General features: G+C 44.3%; 1 protein-coding gene across 1 annotated transcript in view; it reads left to right on the plus strand.

Annotated features, from left to right (window-relative positions):
- Nucleotides 1–18,497, plus strand: part of tmc3 (transmembrane channel like 3) — a 112,279-nt gene that overhangs the window by 61,239 nt on the left and 32,543 nt on the right. Inside the window, exons 6-10 of the mRNA XM_088371486.1 lie at nucleotides 532–630; nucleotides 822–964; nucleotides 4,973–5,120; nucleotides 5,243–5,286; nucleotides 5,515–5,662. Coding sequence (XP_088227612.1) covers nucleotides 532–630; nucleotides 822–964; nucleotides 4,973–5,120; nucleotides 5,243–5,286; nucleotides 5,515–5,662 — 582 coding nt within the window. The remainder of the gene's footprint in view (nucleotides 1–531; nucleotides 631–821; nucleotides 965–4,972; nucleotides 5,121–5,242; nucleotides 5,287–5,514; nucleotides 5,663–18,497) is intronic.

The raw sequence follows: 18,497 nt of genomic DNA on the forward strand, positions 1-18,497 counted from the left end.
GCAGTCATCGGGCAGGAGGCGGGGGACACCCTGAACTGCTTGCCAGCCAATCGCGGGGCACACAGAGACGAACAACCATCCGCACTCACACCTAGAAACAAGTTGGAGTGCTCAATTGGATGTTTTTGGGATGTGGGAGGAAGCCGGAGGACCCAGAGAAAACCCACGCAGGCATGGGGAGAACATGCAAACTCCACACAGGGAGGGCCGGAGAAGGAATCGAACCCGCACCGTCCAAACTGTGAGGCAGACATGCCAAGTGTGCCGCCGAGCCGCCTGTGATGAAATCATTATTAATAAATTAAAAGCGCTCTGTTTGTTTCGGTGGAGGGGGGTTGTAGTACTGACATTTTTTTAATAGAGACCTATCACAGGTGCCAATGTTGACTCGTTTTACCGTCCGTACCTTTAAAAAATTCCAATTTTAACTCTTTTTACACCACAACTCATTCAATTTGACTTTATAGACATTATTTCATTTTTGTACCATCTTGATAATTTATTGAATACATTTTTATCTGTCTGTGCTAGCTGCTTGCTGGAGCCCCGTTTGGAACAACGAGGAGTAAAACTATTCCTAAGGAGCACCTGGCTTCTGCTCAAGACCTGGACACCATCTGGTCCCTCGGGGCAAGCTTCTCTCTCCTGTTATGTCTTAATCAATAGCATAATAGCACATACAGACCTGTAATGCAAGGCTAATTTAACCCACCCCAGTAATTCTATGACAATGTCAAATAGTGTGTGTGTGTGCGTGCGTGTGTGCGTGCGTGCGTGCGTGCGCGCACGCGTGTTGTTTGTGTGTGTTTAATCCTCCACAGGGTTACCTACAGTACTCCGTGTTATTTTATGGCTATTATGGAAGGGTAAGGAAAATCGGCAGCGCAGGATACCGATTGCCCCTTGCCTACTTCTTGGTTGGGATGGCTGTCTTCGCGTACAGTTTCATCATTCTATTAAGAAAGTAATTGTAATATTCTTTTTAATTTAAACAAAGGTTTTTTTTATTGATTGATTGATTGACTGATTGATTGATAAAACTTTATTCATCCCACAGCAGGGAAATTCACTTGTCACAGCAGCGCATATGAGTGCAAGAATAATAGGAGTGCAAGAATAAAACAAGTGCCAAAATTTCAAAAAAGGGTAAATAACAGACAAGGACAAACACAAGTGCTGCTAGTAGAGACGAAACACATTAATTTTATCAGGTGCCACGCATGTTGTAAAGTCTGACAGCAGAGGGAATGAAGGACCTGCGGAACCGTTCTGTCCTACACCGAGGGTGCAAAAGTCTGCCGCTAAAGGAGCTGCTCAGGGACCGCAAAATCTCATGGAGTGGGTGAGAGGTGTTTTCCATGATGGATTTAAGCTTAATCAACGTCCTCCTCTCACCCACAACCTCAATGGAGTCCAGGGGACAGCCCAGGACAGAGCTTGCTCTTTTTTGTTTGCTTTATGAGCTTTGTAATCAAAATATTTAATGATTTTGATTTAATTGATTCTAATGATTTTTTTTTTCTTTTTATCAATCTGTAAAAATGTTGTTCCCCTGTTGAAAACTTTCAGCTCGGATGAAAAATAGGGCAATTGTATGGTCAATGAATGCTTTTAATGTTAGTCAACCCTGAAAATATCACATCCCGCTCGTTGATTGCCAAACTCAAGCTTAAGACTCAACAATAAATAGGCAAGCAAGTTAAACAAATAACAGTAATGTCAAATGGTGTATAACTGTGCAATATTAAACTAGTTACAATCGAACCTCCAAAGTCAAATGCTCCAAAGGTTGAAGAGTTTGGAATTCACCCATCATTTTCAGCAAAAATGTCTCAAAAGTTCAATTTAGAGGTAATTAGAAAGTTTTATATCGGTGAAAACACCTGTACCTTATATACTCAAGTTTTAACTGTAATGGATTCCATTGCCCTAATTATGACCAACGTTTTTTCAGTCAAGAAAAAAATCACCATGGACGAATTGTATTGATTGCTTAGCTCCAAACATATTACTAATAGCAAATAATTCACTTCATATAGGGCAGTTCCCCCAGTCCTTAAAAGCTGCACTTGGAAAACCCCTACTAAAAAAAGACCTACACTGGATCTTCAATAACCCTGGATCTCGACCCCAATTCATTCTAGAAGGAGCACCAAGAAGTGAAGCCGTCTCATTCCGAAGCAACAGTACATAAACCCACAAAAGAAAAATAAATAAATACAGTATACCAAAAGCTTGGAGCACAGTCTTACGCAGTCCGTATGCAGCCCTTAACACGTCAGACATTTAAAAAGCCAAAGAATGATCTCAAAATAAATTTCGTAAACATGACAAAATAACAATATTCAAAAACATAACATGCGAAATAATGTCCCAAAAGTGAATCAATGTGAACAAAAGGATGGCTGTTGTTTACAAATACAGTGAGATGCATGTAAGTGCACACAGGCACTCACTGCCGTGTCATTGTGCATGTGCAGAGGTGGAGATGGTGTGTTGCATCTCGTGGATATGTTCATTACAGAAAAGGCCCTACATTAAAACGCACTCTCAAAAAGATGATATTCTAAAAGCATGAGTATATAATGCAGTGGTCCCCAACCTTTTTTTGCGCCACGGACCGGTTACGTGTCAGAAATATTTTCGCGGACCGGCCTTTATACAAATGAATAATACATTTATATAAATAAATAATACATTTATAATAAATATATAAATAAGATTAAATAAAATGATATGACTGGCATAAAAACAAGTATAAACGACATAAAAATAAAATTCACCCTTACGTTGAATTAGTGGGAGTACTGAGCTTGTTTCTCAGAAACGAGCCGGTCCCATGTAGGCGTAATCGGAGACAATGGCACCCGAAGTGATTAAGGTTTGTCTTTTAATACAGGATGCTTGGTCTCCATGTGCCGAAGCAGTTTTGAAGGCTTCATTGCCTCGTTAGCTAGCCTGTCGCCACATATTATGGAGAGTGGGCTTGGCGTGTCAGAGTCACCTGTGGCGATAAATCCATATTTTAAGACTCCAGAAATTTTCTTTTAAATGCAGTTTTCCTTTTCTTAGAACTCGTAGCCTATTCTTCTGTCTCCTCATTGGGCTTTTTTCCCTTTCCAAAGAAGCTTTCCAAACATCTGTTTCTTGCTCATATTTGCTTGCTTCGCGGGTGACGTCACGTGACCGAGACGAGCGTCTTGACCTGAACCGACGGATGTAATTGGGAGAGAATCGCCAAGTTTTTTTGCATTTTTCAAAATAAATTCTTAATCAGTTTTGCTAGCTTTGCGGGCTCGACTGGGGAAACATGTCACGTGACCGGGACGAGCGTCTTGACCTGAATTAACTGATCGTCGATAATTTTTTTTTTTTTTTGTGCGGCTTGGCGGTCCGGTAACAAGTGACCCACGGACCGGTAGGGGGTTGGGGACCCCTGATATAAGATACAGGCCTCATCCGGCCTCTTAAATATAACACATAGTATCTCTCTTTTTACGCGGTTGCTATCGCATGAACTCAACTCTTCAGCGTGAACCCCCGTGATCTTGTCGTCTCGTGGGTGCAGCTTTCCAGAAGCGCACTCCGCACGACTGCAGTCGAGCATCGTAGTGGTAAAACGCACTAAACAACAACGCCAACTAACGTTGGTTTCCGAAGCTTATTTTGAGAATCAAGAAAAAGATTCCCTGACATTTTGTGTCCAAAAAACGAATGTCGACTACCAAGGCGTTTGACTTCCGGGGTTCCACTGTATGTAACTACAGGCCCATATCAAAATCTTAAGTTTTGGAGAAAATGTATTTTCCTGTAAACTGGCGCACTGGTTAGCACGTCCGCCTCACAGTTAGGAGGGTGCGGGTTCGATTCCGCCTCCGGCCCTCCCTGTGTGGAGTTTGCATGTTCTCCCCGGGCCCGCGTGGGTTTTCTCCGGGCACTCCGTTTTCCTCCCACATTCCAAAAACATGCTTGGTAGGCCGATTGAAGACTCCAAATTGTCCCTAGGTGTGAGTGTGAGTGCGATTGGTTGTCTGTCTCTGTGTGCCCTGCGATTGGCTGGCAACCAGTTCAGGGTGTCCCCCGCCTACTGCCCGATGACTGCTGGGATAGGCTCCAGCACGCCCGCGACCCCCGTGGGGACTAAGCGGTTCAGAAAATGGATGGTTGGATGTTATTTTACAACAGATTCACATTTTTATGATGAAAAACAATCTTTTTAATGCATTTCAGCCTGGATTTCGACACCACAGCACGGAGACTGCTCTTATTACAGTATTAAATGACATATATGAATAATGATGCAAAACCACCATCTTGGTATTGCTCGATCTAAGTGCTGCATTTGACACAGATGATCATAATATACTGCTCGACAGACTTGAGCAGTGGGTGGGACTTACTGGTACTGTATTTAATTGGTTCAAATCTTACCTCCAAGATAGGGACTACTTTGTCTCAGTTGGTATTCATGAGTCTGAGCAAACAAAGATCACCTGGGGTTCTACGATCGCCCATTCTAGGACCACTTCTAATAATATTCATGGACTGCCCTTTGCACAGATTGTGGAGAATCACAAAATATTTGATTATATTTGACACACAACTTTACATTTCAGCGTCATCACATGACTATAGTCCCTTACTTTCATTAAGTGTATTCATCATCAGCGAAAGTTACAATTTGCTGCTGGAATGAAATATCTCAATCAACCAATGTTACAGCATAATAATGTGGTTTTGCATTATGGCTGCATAAAGAGTACTTTGGTTTGAAAACTGACTCATGTTTGACTTGGGAGGTTCTGTCGCATCGCTGAGGTGGAGCCATTTTATATTTAACACCAGCCACAGTTCAATGTCACTTGCCATCAAATGTACTGTATTTTCTAGCCTGATGATGATGTGAAAGAGAAATCTAGGGCTACATTACAGTATTTTTTTCATAAAGTGTTAGTAATTTTTTCTTATTTAGAATGGCCAAAAATTCCAGACTCAGCCTAGCCAGTGCTTCTGATGAAAACTTCACATTCTGCTGGAGGGTATTTTGTGCTTGGGATTACTTGATTGGAAATCCAGAAGCTGCAGAGAGCAAAGGAGCGGCTATCGTCAACAACATCAGGGTCAGACTGCTCTCAGTATACAGTATACAGTGACAGATACCTTGTAAAAATAGACTAACTATTGTAATACAAGATGCTGCTGTGTTTTTTACTTAAGCATTCAGTCTGTGCTTTCTTTATAGGAAGCCATTGTTGAAGAACAGGAAAAGAAGAAAGATACCAGTCTGTAGGTATCCTCGTTTTGCATCACAAAATGTTAATCCGTCTCGCAATGAGTCTACCTTGCTCGTTCTCATAAATTTCGATGTGACATACATGTCCATTTATGTAGAAAATTAAGCATACATTGTACCTAATGGGTCACTATTTAGAACTGAACTGAACTCCTTCTGTACCAAAATGATGACTTCTAGAACTGTTTTGGAAAACCATGTGTTTCTGTGTATTTCTTCAGGGCTGTTCTGATCAGTCTGCGTTTGTTAGCCAATATCCTGGTGTTGATGTCTCTAGCTGGCAGCATCTACATCATCTACTTTGTGGTGGACCGTTCTCAGAAATTGGAGCAGGAGAAACCAGAGCTGACGCTGTGGGAAAAGAATGAGGTATAGGAAGAAAAAAAAGCAAATCAAGATTCATCATCATTAGATTAGATTAGCCATCATACAGTGCAGTTTCAAGGAATCGGTGAAAGTGGAAACCTCCCACTGATCCAACAAATGAGGCAATTGGCCGTGCAACCCAGCCGATTATCATCCATCCATCCATCCATCCATCCATCCATCCATCCATCCATCCATCCATCCATCCATCCATCCATCCATCCATCCATCCATCCATCCATCCATCCATCCATCCATCCATCCATCCATCCATCCATCCATCCATCCATCCATCCATCCATTTTCCCACGGAGGGTCGCGGGAGCCTATCCCAGCAGTCATCGGGCAGTAGGTGGAGGACACCCTGAATCAGCTGCCAGCCAAACGTAGGGCACACAGAGATGAACAACGATCTGCACTCGCATTCACATCTAGGGGCAATTTGTGCTCAATCGGCCTACCTAGCATGTTTTGGGGATATGGGAGGAAGCCGGAGTGCCCGGAGAAATCCCACGCGGGCAGGGAGAGAACATGCAAACTCCACATAGGGAGGGCCGGAGGTGGAATTGAACCCTCATCCTAACTGTGATGCGGACGTGCTAACCAGTGCACCGCCTGCCGATTATCATTTAATACAATAACCACATAATTCATGTTGAGAACACCCATTAATTTTAGATTTTCGTTCCAGACCCAACAGCCATAGAAAGACCATATGATGTTTTTTATTTTCTTTCTTTCTTTATTCCTTTCTGTAAAATTTTACTCCTCCCATAATGATGCCAGTACTTGTGGTATTTAGTGTATATTCTCAATCTCTTGCTTGCAAAGTTCTCTAAATAAGAGACAGTCTTTTCTTAATACTGTTTATTTGTCATGCCTCATTAAAGTTTATTGTATAACGATAACAAAAAAAAGAATCAGAACACCAACAAAATGTCAATGTTCTTTCATCTTCTGAACCACCTAACAACAAAATTAATAATAGCACAAACATAATTACAGTCATGGATCATTTTAAATAATAAACCGTGGCAGAAGGAAAGCACCCACCACTAAAAGTGAAAAACACATCTTTATTCCAAGACTGCCAACAAGTGAGTAACAATAAGAATATTACACCGCAAACATTTATACAGACTTAGCCCACCAACATGCCTACTGGTGGGGAGGCATGGTTCTAATGTCTGCGACATAGCCCCCGCTCAGAACATCCAGAAGGACACTGGATACTCATAACGGTAATTTCGCAGGGCGCTTCACTAACCTGCCACGACTATGTGTTCCATCCCTTGGTGGCGCAGATGAAACTTGTCGGGGAGACAGATGATGGAAGACAACACTGTCGTGTGAAAGGGACACTGAGGAATTTGGAGGATGACTACGGCGAGAGACTTGGACTGGCAACAGCACACCGCATGCAACTGAATGAGCCGGCGTGAGCCTATTCAATGAAAGACACGCCTTACGCACAGCCATATCACCAATAACCCTTTTGGACCATGCTCAAGCACCCTAAATGAGCCATTATATGGTGATTGCAGGGGTGAGTGATGGGCATCATACCGCACAAAAACAAAATAAACAGACATAAGCCTTGACGATACGAACACCTTAGGAAAGTTATGGTGGACAGGCATCAAGGTGCCTCGAGACAAAAAGGGAAGAGGCCGCACATTGAAACCTTCAGGCAGAAACTCACCAGGGATGTGAAATAGCGTACAGAGCACCAATTCAACAAGAGTGGTTTTAAGATTGCTTTTTGGAGCTGGACATAACCCGAACAAACCCCGTGGAAGATGTTTCAACCCAGTTACCATCTGAGAGCGCAGTCTTAAGTGGCCGGTGAAACTGGTGGTAGGCAGTTGTACAGTGTTCCTGTATATCCAAGGACTTTGCCAAGGCTAACCAGAGCTCCAACTCAAATTGGGGTCACCTGTCCGAGGTGTTATGAGACGTGGCACAACGAGCAATCCAGGATGACAGGAATGCGCAGAATAGAAATAAATGGTGGTACAGGCCAAATACATGAAAAAATCTTGATTGTGAAGAAGGGTGTTGCGGTCATGCTCTGTAATATTGTCAAGCCGACGAAATTCACCACAAGGCCTCGAGGAACCATCAGTTTTTTGCACCATGTGTAAGGGCTATTAGAATGCCTCACAATGCCCAAACGGTCCATTGTGGCAAACTCCTCATTTGCAATTGCCAATTAGGCTGCTCAAAGCTCCATCCGCTGGCAAAAACTGGTGGGCTTAGTGGGGATGAAATGCTCCATCCTGTGCTTCGTATCGGAGGTGGATAAGATATGAATTGTTTGTGAAGGAAAATCCACGTGCAAATGCTGATAAATGTCACCCGATGCCCAAAAAATTTGCATGTGTTTGTAGTGCAAGTCCCCCAGCCTCACACAGGAAGGTAGCCAAGGACAGCGTCAATCAAACAGCTGTTAGCAACATCAACAAGTTGTCAGTGCACACAGTCACCAACCTGGAGCTGAAATTGTTGATGGGTGAGCCACAACCAGTGGTCCACAACCAGCAGTTGCCTTGTCGGCAGCATTGATTATAAGCAGGCTTACTTGGGACCCGCTGTCCACCAGAAAAGCGTCTTCCGATGATGAGTCTGTTCTGAAGAGCATCTTGGTCTTTGCCTGCACCAACAGCCCCCGCTGAACATTGGAGTTTACCGAGGCCTCGTAGGTGCAGGGGGGAACACAACAGCGAGCCTTAGTGCCGAAACGCTGATGGAGGCACCAGGGCTGTGGACCCAGACTCGGGGACTCGGACTTGGTCGGACTCGGTCATTTTTGCCAAACTCGGACTCGGTGCTGATTTTGACTGAGTCAGACAATAAAAAAAATACGTTCAATTTTATTTTCATCATGCTGCTGAGAATGCGCGTAGGAATACTGTACACAGCCCTGCTTATGATCAATGCGGCCACGTTGAGTTGCACCTAGGCTAATGTTTACATTATGTACCAATGTCAAATACGATTATGTCACCCAGCTTATATCATTATTTAGATTTTGATCTAAATTAGCCTTGAATAAAGACTAAGCAGTCACATGAATTAACAGAAAAAATGGACAGCCGGACTCGGACTCGGTGGTCAAGAGGCCGGACTCGGACTTGGACTCGGACTCGGTGCAAAAATCCAACCGAGTCCACAGCCCTGGGAGGCACAGAGCCTTCGTGCGCCGCTTTCCACACAGCCACTCCTGCCATCCCTGTCGGGTCCATGTCCAGAAGGGAATTTGCCGCCACACTCTGCATGACGAACCACCTCTTAGCCAGGAGGATTTGATCCACTTCTTGAGCTAATCCCTGGTAATCGCCGGTCACCAGACAAGCAGAGTTCACCAGCACAGTGTGACTTGGAGGCGGTAACAGCCACAGGAAGATGTGAGGAAAGACAAAACCGCCTTCAATCAGAGCCAAACAGCGACAGCATCTTGTCCATGAGAGCAATTGTCCGAGCCATCGCCCAACCTGGGCTACTAAAGGAGCCTGTTTACCCTCTCAGAGTCCAGAGATCCATCGGAAGATGAACTCATTTCACCTTTACGAGATTCTTCCTCCATCGAACCTGTGAGAGTAATTGATGTACCGTCTGTCCAGCAGCCCATTCCCTCTGTCAATCTACCTTGGATTCAGATACCTGACCAAAATACAACCTCTGCTGTAGAAGAGGATTGTGATGCAATTGATCATGAATCTTCAGTGTGGAAGGGGAAATGGGAAAACCTTCAACTATGGACAGAGAAAAACAACTCTCGATCCAGATGTCATCGATCCTGTTGGAACTCCAACGCGGAAGATAATTCCTCCTCTGAAGAGTGCAGAGTCTTCCAGCGACCAGATTCAACCGCACTCACCTGTAGAACCTTAACCTTCAAGCCCTGAACCAGAACCATGAACCAAGGAGACCGCTAGATCGACTGCAGTACTCTAAATTCGGTCATTTAATTCAGTTATTTAATGGCTTAAGCAGTGCTATATCTTATGATCTTGAGGAGGTCAAAGAGGAAGGTCCATCTTCTTTGTATGCCAGTCAGTACAGAAACAACATATTGTGCAAACAATACTCACTGGCATAGAAGGTACTCTGTTGTGGGAACCTTGGATAATAAAACAGCAAAATGTGGTACACTGAAAGTCCACTTCTCTTGCTTTTAATTACCCGATACAATTGCATCGCTTCCAATTGACCTCAGGGCTTTCCAGCATGCTGCAGCACAATGTAGTACCACGCTGTAGGACTGAAAATGTAAAATTGAACTTGCCTTTGTAAATAATTGACTCTAAAAACCCATGAGATAAACAACTGTTTAAATATATAGTCAAACCTCTACATACGATTGCTTAAACATACAAATTTTTCAACATACGATGTGAAATTTGATATAATCAAATATTTGACTCAACGAAACCCTGAACCGGTTGCCAGCCAATCACAGGGCACACATCTATGGGCAATTTGGAGTGGTCGATTGGCCTACCAAGCATGTTTTTGGGATGGGGGAGGAAACCGGAGGACCCAGAGAAAACCCACACAGGCACAGGGAGAACATGCAAACTCCACACATGGAGGGCCGGAGGTGGAATCAAACCCGCACCCTCCGAAATGTAAGGCGGACGTGCTAACCAATGCGCGCCACCATGACGCCCTGGTGATGATTTGCTAAAAATTACAACAAGAAATCATAAGAAAACATGAGCGCGGAGTGCGTGGGAGTGATCTTGCGAAACAATATGGCCGTAAAAACGTGTCAACAAATTCAACGATCATTAAGCAGAAGGAAGCACTCGAAGCGGTCAAGCCATCCAAGAGGATCACTGTCATTCTAAATGTCATAGCCCTACCCTGAAAGAGCTGGAATGCCTTTTGCTTGTATGGATAAAGGACAAGGAGAATGTTGGTAAAACGATTACTGAAACGATCATATGTGATAAGGCAATATATATTGCGTTATGTTAACGTTATGTAAATTGAATAATAAAAAAAACCCTGAAAAAAAATATATATGTATCTCACTGGTGTGTGTATATAATATATATATATATATATATATATATATATATATATATATATATATATGTATATACCCCTTGCTGATTTTGCAGGTTTGCCCAATTGCAAAGAATGCAACGATCTATAATTTTAATCATATGTACATTCTAACAGTGAAAGACGGAATCCCAAAGAAAATTCCAGAAAATCACATCGTATGAATTTATAAAATTTGATAACCGTCTGATGAGGAAAAACAAGTATTTGAACCCCTGGACAAACAGCATGTTAATATTTTGTAGAAAAGCCATTATTGGCCAGCACAGATGTCAAATGGTTTTTATAGTTGGTGACAAGCTTTGTGCACATTTCGACAGGCATGTTGGCCCACTCCTCCCTGCAGACAGCCTCCAAATCATTCAGGTTCCGAGGTTGTCGCTTGGCAACTCGAATTTTAAGCTCCCTCCAAAGATTTTCAATTGGATTCAGGTCTGGAGACTGGCTAGGCCACTCCAGAACCTTGATGTGCTTCTTCTTCAGCCACTCTTTTGTTGCTTTGACGGTGTGCTTAGGATCGTTGTCGTGCTGAAACACCCATCCTCGACCCATCTTCAGCTCTCTCACTGAGGGAAGGAGATGTTGGTCCCGAATTATACGATACATGGCCCCGTCCATCCTCCCCTCAATACGATGGAGTTGTCCCGTCCCCTTGGCTGAAAAGCACCCCCAAAGCATGATGTTGTTACCACCATGCTTGACGGTTGGGATGGTGTTCTTTGGGTTGTACTCGGTGTTCTTTGGCCTCCAAACACGACGAGTTGAGTTGAGGCCAAAAACTTCTATTTTGGTCTCATCTGACCACATCACCTTATTTCAGGCCTCTTCTGAGTCGTCCAGGTGCTGAATGGCGAACTTCATGCGGGCCTGTACATGTTTCTTCTTGAGCAGGGGGACCTTGCGTGCGCGGCAGGATTTCAATTCATGATGGCGTAGTGTGTTACCAACCGTTTCTTTTGTAGCTGTGGTCCCAGCTACCTTCAGTTGATTCATCAGTTCCCCCCTTGTGGTTTTGGGATGATTCCTCACCATTCACATGATCAGGGAGACCCCGCGAGGTGAGATCTTGTGTGGAGGCCCAGACCGAGGGAGGTTAGCGGTGGTGTGGTGCGTCTTCCATTTCCTGATAACTGCACCGACAGTTGATCTTTTCTCTCCAAGTTGCTTTCCGATTCTCTTGTAGCCCATCCCAGCCTTGTGCAGATCAACAATCTTGTCCCTGATATTCGTAGAAAGCTCTTTGGTCTTGCCCATGGTGGTGATGTTGGATGCTGGTTGTTTGGGTGTCTTTTATACAGGTAACGAGGTGAGGCAGGTGTATTTGATGTAGATAATTGGTTGGGATTGGGGCTGTGTCTTAAAGAAAGACTAACTGGCTTGTAGGAGCCAGAATACTTGCTGTTTGTCCTCTCTCTCTCTCTCTTCTTCAGCTTGTCCCGCTGTAGGACGTTGCCTCTTGAACCTTCCTGCGAAACAGCACTCTGTCTTCTGCTATTCTGCCAGCTTCTGTTGTTGTCGTCCCCAACCAGTCCTGTATGTCTTGCTCCCATCTTCTTGTTGGTCTTCCTCTTCCTCTTTTACCCTCCATCTTTGTTTCCAGAATGTGTTTTTCAAGTGACTCATGGCCAAAATATTGCAGTTTCAATTTTTTCACAGTCTGCAGCAGTACTGGTGATGCAACTCCCATTCGTGTCAACACCTCGCCATTTGATATCCTATCAATCCACGATATCCGCAGAATCCTTCTGTAGCATTTCATTTCGAAGGCGGTGATCTTTTTGCTGTCAGTACTGTTGATGGTCCACGCCTCACAACCGTAAGTTGCAATTGGAAATATTGTACTTTTTAGAATTCTCATTTTTGTGTCTATACACTGTCCTTTCCAGAGCTTCTCCATCTTTTTCACTTTGGCAAATGCCATTGCCAGTCTTCTCCGTATTTCTGGGGTAGTTTTTCCATTTGCTTCTATTCTGGCTCCAAGATACTCAAAATGACTGACCCTTTCTATTTCTTCATAACCAATCGTTATTACCGCCTTCTCTTCACACTTGTCCGTGTCCATAATTTTCGTTTTCTTCACATTCAGATGTACCGTATTTGCCGGTGTATTGGTCGACCTTTTTCGATCCAAAATCGACCGAAAAAAATCGACCTCGACTTATACACCGAGTCATAAAATTTAACTTCGTATTCATCGCTTCAAATGTGATGGTAACCAAGGCCGTTTCTCATGCATCTCATTGTGCGTTGCACTTAGAAAATTTGAACCGGGCGGTGTGCGCGAGTGCGCGGCCCGCTGGAAGTCGAATGAGGCGCCGCGACCACCTCCGCGGTGCTTATAAACAGCCGATCCGCTCGGCGGGGGCTATTTTCGGCCACTTGGCTCGTGCGCACAGCCTCCCGGATGTGCCGGGCGGGTGCGCGAGCTCGCCGGCCGCTGGAAGTCGAATGAGGCGCCGCAACCACCTTCGCGGTGCTTATAAACAGCCGATCCGCTCGGCGGGGGCTATTTTCGGCCACTTGGCTCGTGCGCACGGCCTCCCGGATGTGCCGGGCGGGTGCGCGAGCTCGCCGGCCGCTGGAAGTCCAATGAGGCGCCGCGACCACCTCCGCGGTGCTTATAAACAGCCGATCCGCTCGGCGGGGGCTATTTTCGGCCACTTGGCTCGTGCGCACGGCCTCCCGGATGTGCCGGGCGGGTGCGCGAGCTCGCCGGCCGCTGGAAGTCCAATGAGGCGCCGCGATCTCCTCCGCGGTGCTTATAAAGTGCCGATCCGCTCGGCTTGGAGCTATTTCCGGCCTCCCGTTGGTGCCGGGCGGCGTGCGCGAGCTCGCCGGCCGCGATCTCCACCGCGGTGCTTATAAACAGCCGCATGCGCACGGCCTCCCGGAATTTGAACACATTTCGTCAATAAATTTCGCATATTGAATTTTGAAGTTTAATATAATGCAACAATTGAGCTCGACTTATACAAAGGATATATCATAAAATCGTAAATTTCCGTCGAATTTTAGGGGGTCGACTTATACACCGAGTCGACCTGTACACCGGCAAATACGGTAGGTCTTTCTCTTCGCTGTGTTGTTTGACCGCCCTGATGAGATTTTCCAGCCCTCTTGAAGTAGTGGCCAGCAGCGCAGTGTCGTCGGCATACCTTAGGTCTCTGATGGTCAGCCCCTGCATTCTTCGTTGTATTCACATCTCCTATGGTCGTGTTCCACTTCCCTCATGATTCCTTCAGTGTAAAGACTAAATAGGTGTGGTGAAAGTATGCACCCTTGTCTCACTCCCTTTTTTACTGGGAACCATTCTGTTGTTCCACATTCGAGTTGTACAGCTGATTGTTGGCCCCTGTAGAGTGATTTAATCAAGTTAATCAGATGTGGATGGAAGTTCATTTCCTGGAGAGTTCGCCAGAGCTTTTTATGATTGACACAGTCAAAGGCTTTTGAGAAGTCTATGAAGCATGTATGAAGATTTACATTCACTTCCCGAAGTTTCTGAATCATCATTTGTAGATTGAAAACGTGGTCTCTCATTCCTCAGTTTTTTCTAAATCCTGCTTGTGTTTTGCTAACTTCCTCTTCCAGTTTACTTTCCAGTCTTTTCATGATAACTTTGAGTAGTATTTTACTTGCATGGCTGATAAGCGATATTATTCTGTTGTTGGAACACAATTGTAAGTTCTGTTTGTCCAGGGGTTCAAATACTTGTTTTTTGTCATCAGACGGTTATCAATTTTTATAAATTCATATGATGTGAATTTCTGGAATTTTCTTTGTGATTCTGTCTCTCACTGTTAGAATGTACATGTGATAAAAATAGTAGATCGTTGCATTCTTTGTAAGTGGACAATCCTGCAAAATCAGCAAGGGGTCAAATCCTTATTTCCCCCACTGTATATGTATATACTATGTGTATATATATATATATATATATATATATAGTATATGGCATGCCGTTCAGGAAATTAATATTTGAATATATTGAATGAACCTTGAATATATTGAATCAACTTCGGAATATATTGAATGAACCTTGAATATATTGAATGACCTTCGGAATATATTGAATGCACTTCGGAATATATTGAATGAACTTCGGAATATATTGAATGAACCTTGAATATATTGAATGAACTTCGGAATATATTGAATGAACCTTGAATACATTGAATGAACCTTGAATATATTGAATGAACTTCGGATTATATTGAATGAACCTTGAATATATTGAATGAACCTTGAATCAATGATGACATTGTCAATGCACTGGCGAGTGCTTGTACCACCCAAAATGCCCCGGAGACACATGCCCAGCAATATCATGCTTTGGACGAAGAAGTCCAGGCTGCTTTTAATCGGGGCAGACCTGGGCACACAACAGACCAGGCTTCTGTTAATCATAGCAACCTCAGCTTGCCATCGACCTCACAGCAGTGCCCCACAACAGCCCCCCTGTACAATCTACGCCCGTTCACTAGAAAGAGCCCAAGACAGAAGAGGTAAGAATAGGTAGGGTTAATTTAAACCGCACGTTGAGCGGGGGGTCTGGTCCGTGAAAATATTGTCTGACATTAAACCGCCCCGAAGCAGCCTGGACTTCTTCGTCCAAAGCATGATATTGCTGGGCATGTGTCTCCGGGGGATTTTGGGTGGTACAAGCACTCGCCAATGCATTGACAATGTCATCATTGTAAGAATAGCTGACACGATATTGCGACCTGACTGGTTCATAATTGCGGCAGCAACAAAATGCATGTACAAGATGGCGGCAATGATGACGTCAGTCAAGTTTCATTCAATCTATTCCGAAGTTCATTCAATATATTCCGAAGTTCATTCAATATATTCCGAAGTTCATTCAATATATTCTGAAGTTCATTCAATATATTCAAGGTTCATTCAATATAATCCGAAGTTCATTCAATATATTCAAGGTTCATTCAATATATTCAAGGTTCATTCAATATATTCCGAAGTTCATTCCATATATACCGAAGTTCATTCAATATATTGAAGGTTCATTCAATATATTCCGAAGTTCATTCAATATATTGAAGGTTCATTCAATATATTCCGAAGTTCATTCAATATATGCAAGGTTCATTCAATATATTCAAATATTAATTTCCTGAACGGCATGCCATAATAGTATATATGTATATATATATATATATATATATATATATATATATATATATATATATATATATATATATATATATATATATATATATATATATATATATATATATATATAAAATAAATAAAAAAATGAACTCCTCACCCCCCGTGGGTGGTCTCTTTTTCCCTTCAAGCTCGGGTCCTCTACCAGAGGCCTGGGAGCTTGAGGGTTCTACGCAGTATCTTTGCTGTTCCTAGTACTGCACTTTTCTGGACTGAGATGTCAGATGTTTTTCCTGGGATCTGTTTCAGCCACTCCTCCAGTTTGGGGGTTACTGCCCCTAGTGCTCCAATGACCACAGGTACCACTGAAGTCTTCACTCTCCAGGCCTTCTCCAGCTCTTCTCTGAGCCCTTGATATTTCTCAAGTTTCTCATGTTCCTTTTTCCTAATGTTACCATCATTTGGGATGGCTATGTCAACCACAACGGCTTTCCTCTTCTCTTTGTCCACCACCACAATGTCCGGTTGGTTCGCCATTACCATTCTGTCTGTCTGGATCTGGAAGTCCCAGAGGATCTTGGCTTGGTCATTCTCTACCACCTTTGGAGGTGTTTCCCACTTGGATCTTGGGACTTCCAGTCCATACTCTGCACAGATGTTCCTGTACACTATTCCAGCTACTTGGTTATGGGGCTCCATGTATGCTTTACCTGCCAGCATCTTACACCCTGCAGTTATGTGCTGGATTGTCTCAGGACCTTCTTTGCACAATCGGCACCTGGGGTCTTGTCTGGTGTGGTAGATTTGGGCCTCTGTTGCTCTGGTGCTCAAGGCCTGTACTTGTGCAGCCAGGATCAGTGCCTCTGTGCTGTCCTTCAGACCAGCTCTTTCTAGCCATTGGTAGGATTTCTGGATATCAGCCACTTCAGCTATGTTTCTGTGGTACATCCTATGTAGGGGCTTGTCCTCCCATGATGGTCCCTCCAGCACCTCATCTTCCTTTGATGCCCATTGTCTGAGACATTCACTGAGCACGTGATCCGTTGGGGCCTTATCCCTGATGTACTTATGGATCTTGGATGTTTCATCTTGGATAGTGGCTCTCACGCTCGCTAGTCCTCGGCCTCCTTCTTTACGGCTAGTGTACAGTCTCAGTGTGCTGGACTTGGGATGGAACCCTCCATGCATGGTTAGGAGCTTCCGTGTCTTTATCTGTGGTCTGTATATCCTCCTTTGGCCACCGTATGATTCCTGCAGGGTATCTGATTACTGGTAGGGCGTAGCTGTTAATGGCTAGGGACTTGTTCTTGCCGTTGAGCTGACTTCTTAGGACTTGCCTTACTCGATGGAGGTATTTGGCTGTGGCTGCTTTCCTTGTTTCCTCGTCCAGGTTGCCATTTGCCTGTGGAATTCCAAGGTATTTGTAGCTGTCCTCAATGTCTGCTATTGTTCGTTCTGGGAGTGAGACCCCCTCTGTGTGGATTACCTTTCCTCTTTTAGTCACCATGCGGCCACATTTCTCAAGTCCGAATGACATTCCGATGTCAGAGCTGTAGATCCTGGTAGTGTGGATCAGGGAGTCAATGTCCCGCTCGTTCTTAGCGTACAGCTTTATGTCATCCATGTAGAGGAGGTGGCTGATGGTGGCCCCATTCCTGAGTTGGTATCCATAGCCCGTCTTGTTGATTATTTGGCTGAGGGGGTTCAGTCCTATACAGAACAGCATTGGGGACAGAGCGTCTCCTTGGTATATACCACATTTGATGGTCACGTGTGCAAGTGGCTTGCCATTGGCTTCAAGTGTGGTTTTCCACTGTTTCATCGAGTTGGCGATGAAGGTTCTCAGAGTCCCATTGATGTTGTACAGCCTCAAGCATTCAGTGATCCAAGTATGTGGCATTGAGTCATATGCTTTCTTGTAATCAATCCAGGCAGTGCTCAGGTTGGTACGTCTGGTTCTGCAGTCTTGGGTGACTGTTCTATCCACCAGGAGTTGATGTTTTGCTCCTCTGGTATTTTTACCAATCCCATTTTGAGCAGTGCTCATGTATTGATCCATGTGCCCGCTGATCTTATCTGATATTATGCCCGACATCAGCTTCCATGTTGTGGAGAGGCAGGTGATTGGCCGGTAGTTGGATGGGACTGTACCCGTTGAAGGATCCTTCTAGATCAGGATCGTACGCCCTTGGGTCAGCCATTAAGGGTGAGTCCCATCCCTTAGCAGCTGGTTCATTTGTGCTGCCAGGCGCTCATGGAGAGTTGTAAGTTTCTTGAGCCAGTAGCTGTGGATCATGCCTGACATGGGCCTGGTGCTGTCCAGTTTTTCATTCCTGAGACTCTTCTCTGGATGTCTGCCACTGTGATGGTTACTGGGTTCTGTTCAGGGAGCTTGCTGTGGTCCTTTCTCAGAGCCACCAGCCACTGTGCATCCTTCTTATGTGATGCCTACCGCTCCCATATATCCTTCCAGTACTGTTCAGTTTCCAGCCTTCGTGGGTCTGCTCTGCTATTATTCCCCTGCCACTGAGCGTACACTTTCGCTGGTTGTGTTGTGAACAACCTGTTTATTCGTCTGGCTTCATTCTCTCTTGTGTACCTCTTTAGGCGGCTGACCAAAGCTTGGAGTCTTTGT

The sequence above is a fragment of the Syngnathus floridae genome, chromosome 3 (assembly GCF_059516105.1).
Source record: "Syngnathus floridae isolate MCC-2025c chromosome 3, RoL_Sflo_1.0, whole genome shotgun sequence".
NCBI classification, from domain to species: domain Eukaryota; kingdom Metazoa; phylum Chordata; class Actinopteri; order Syngnathiformes; family Syngnathidae; genus Syngnathus; species Syngnathus floridae.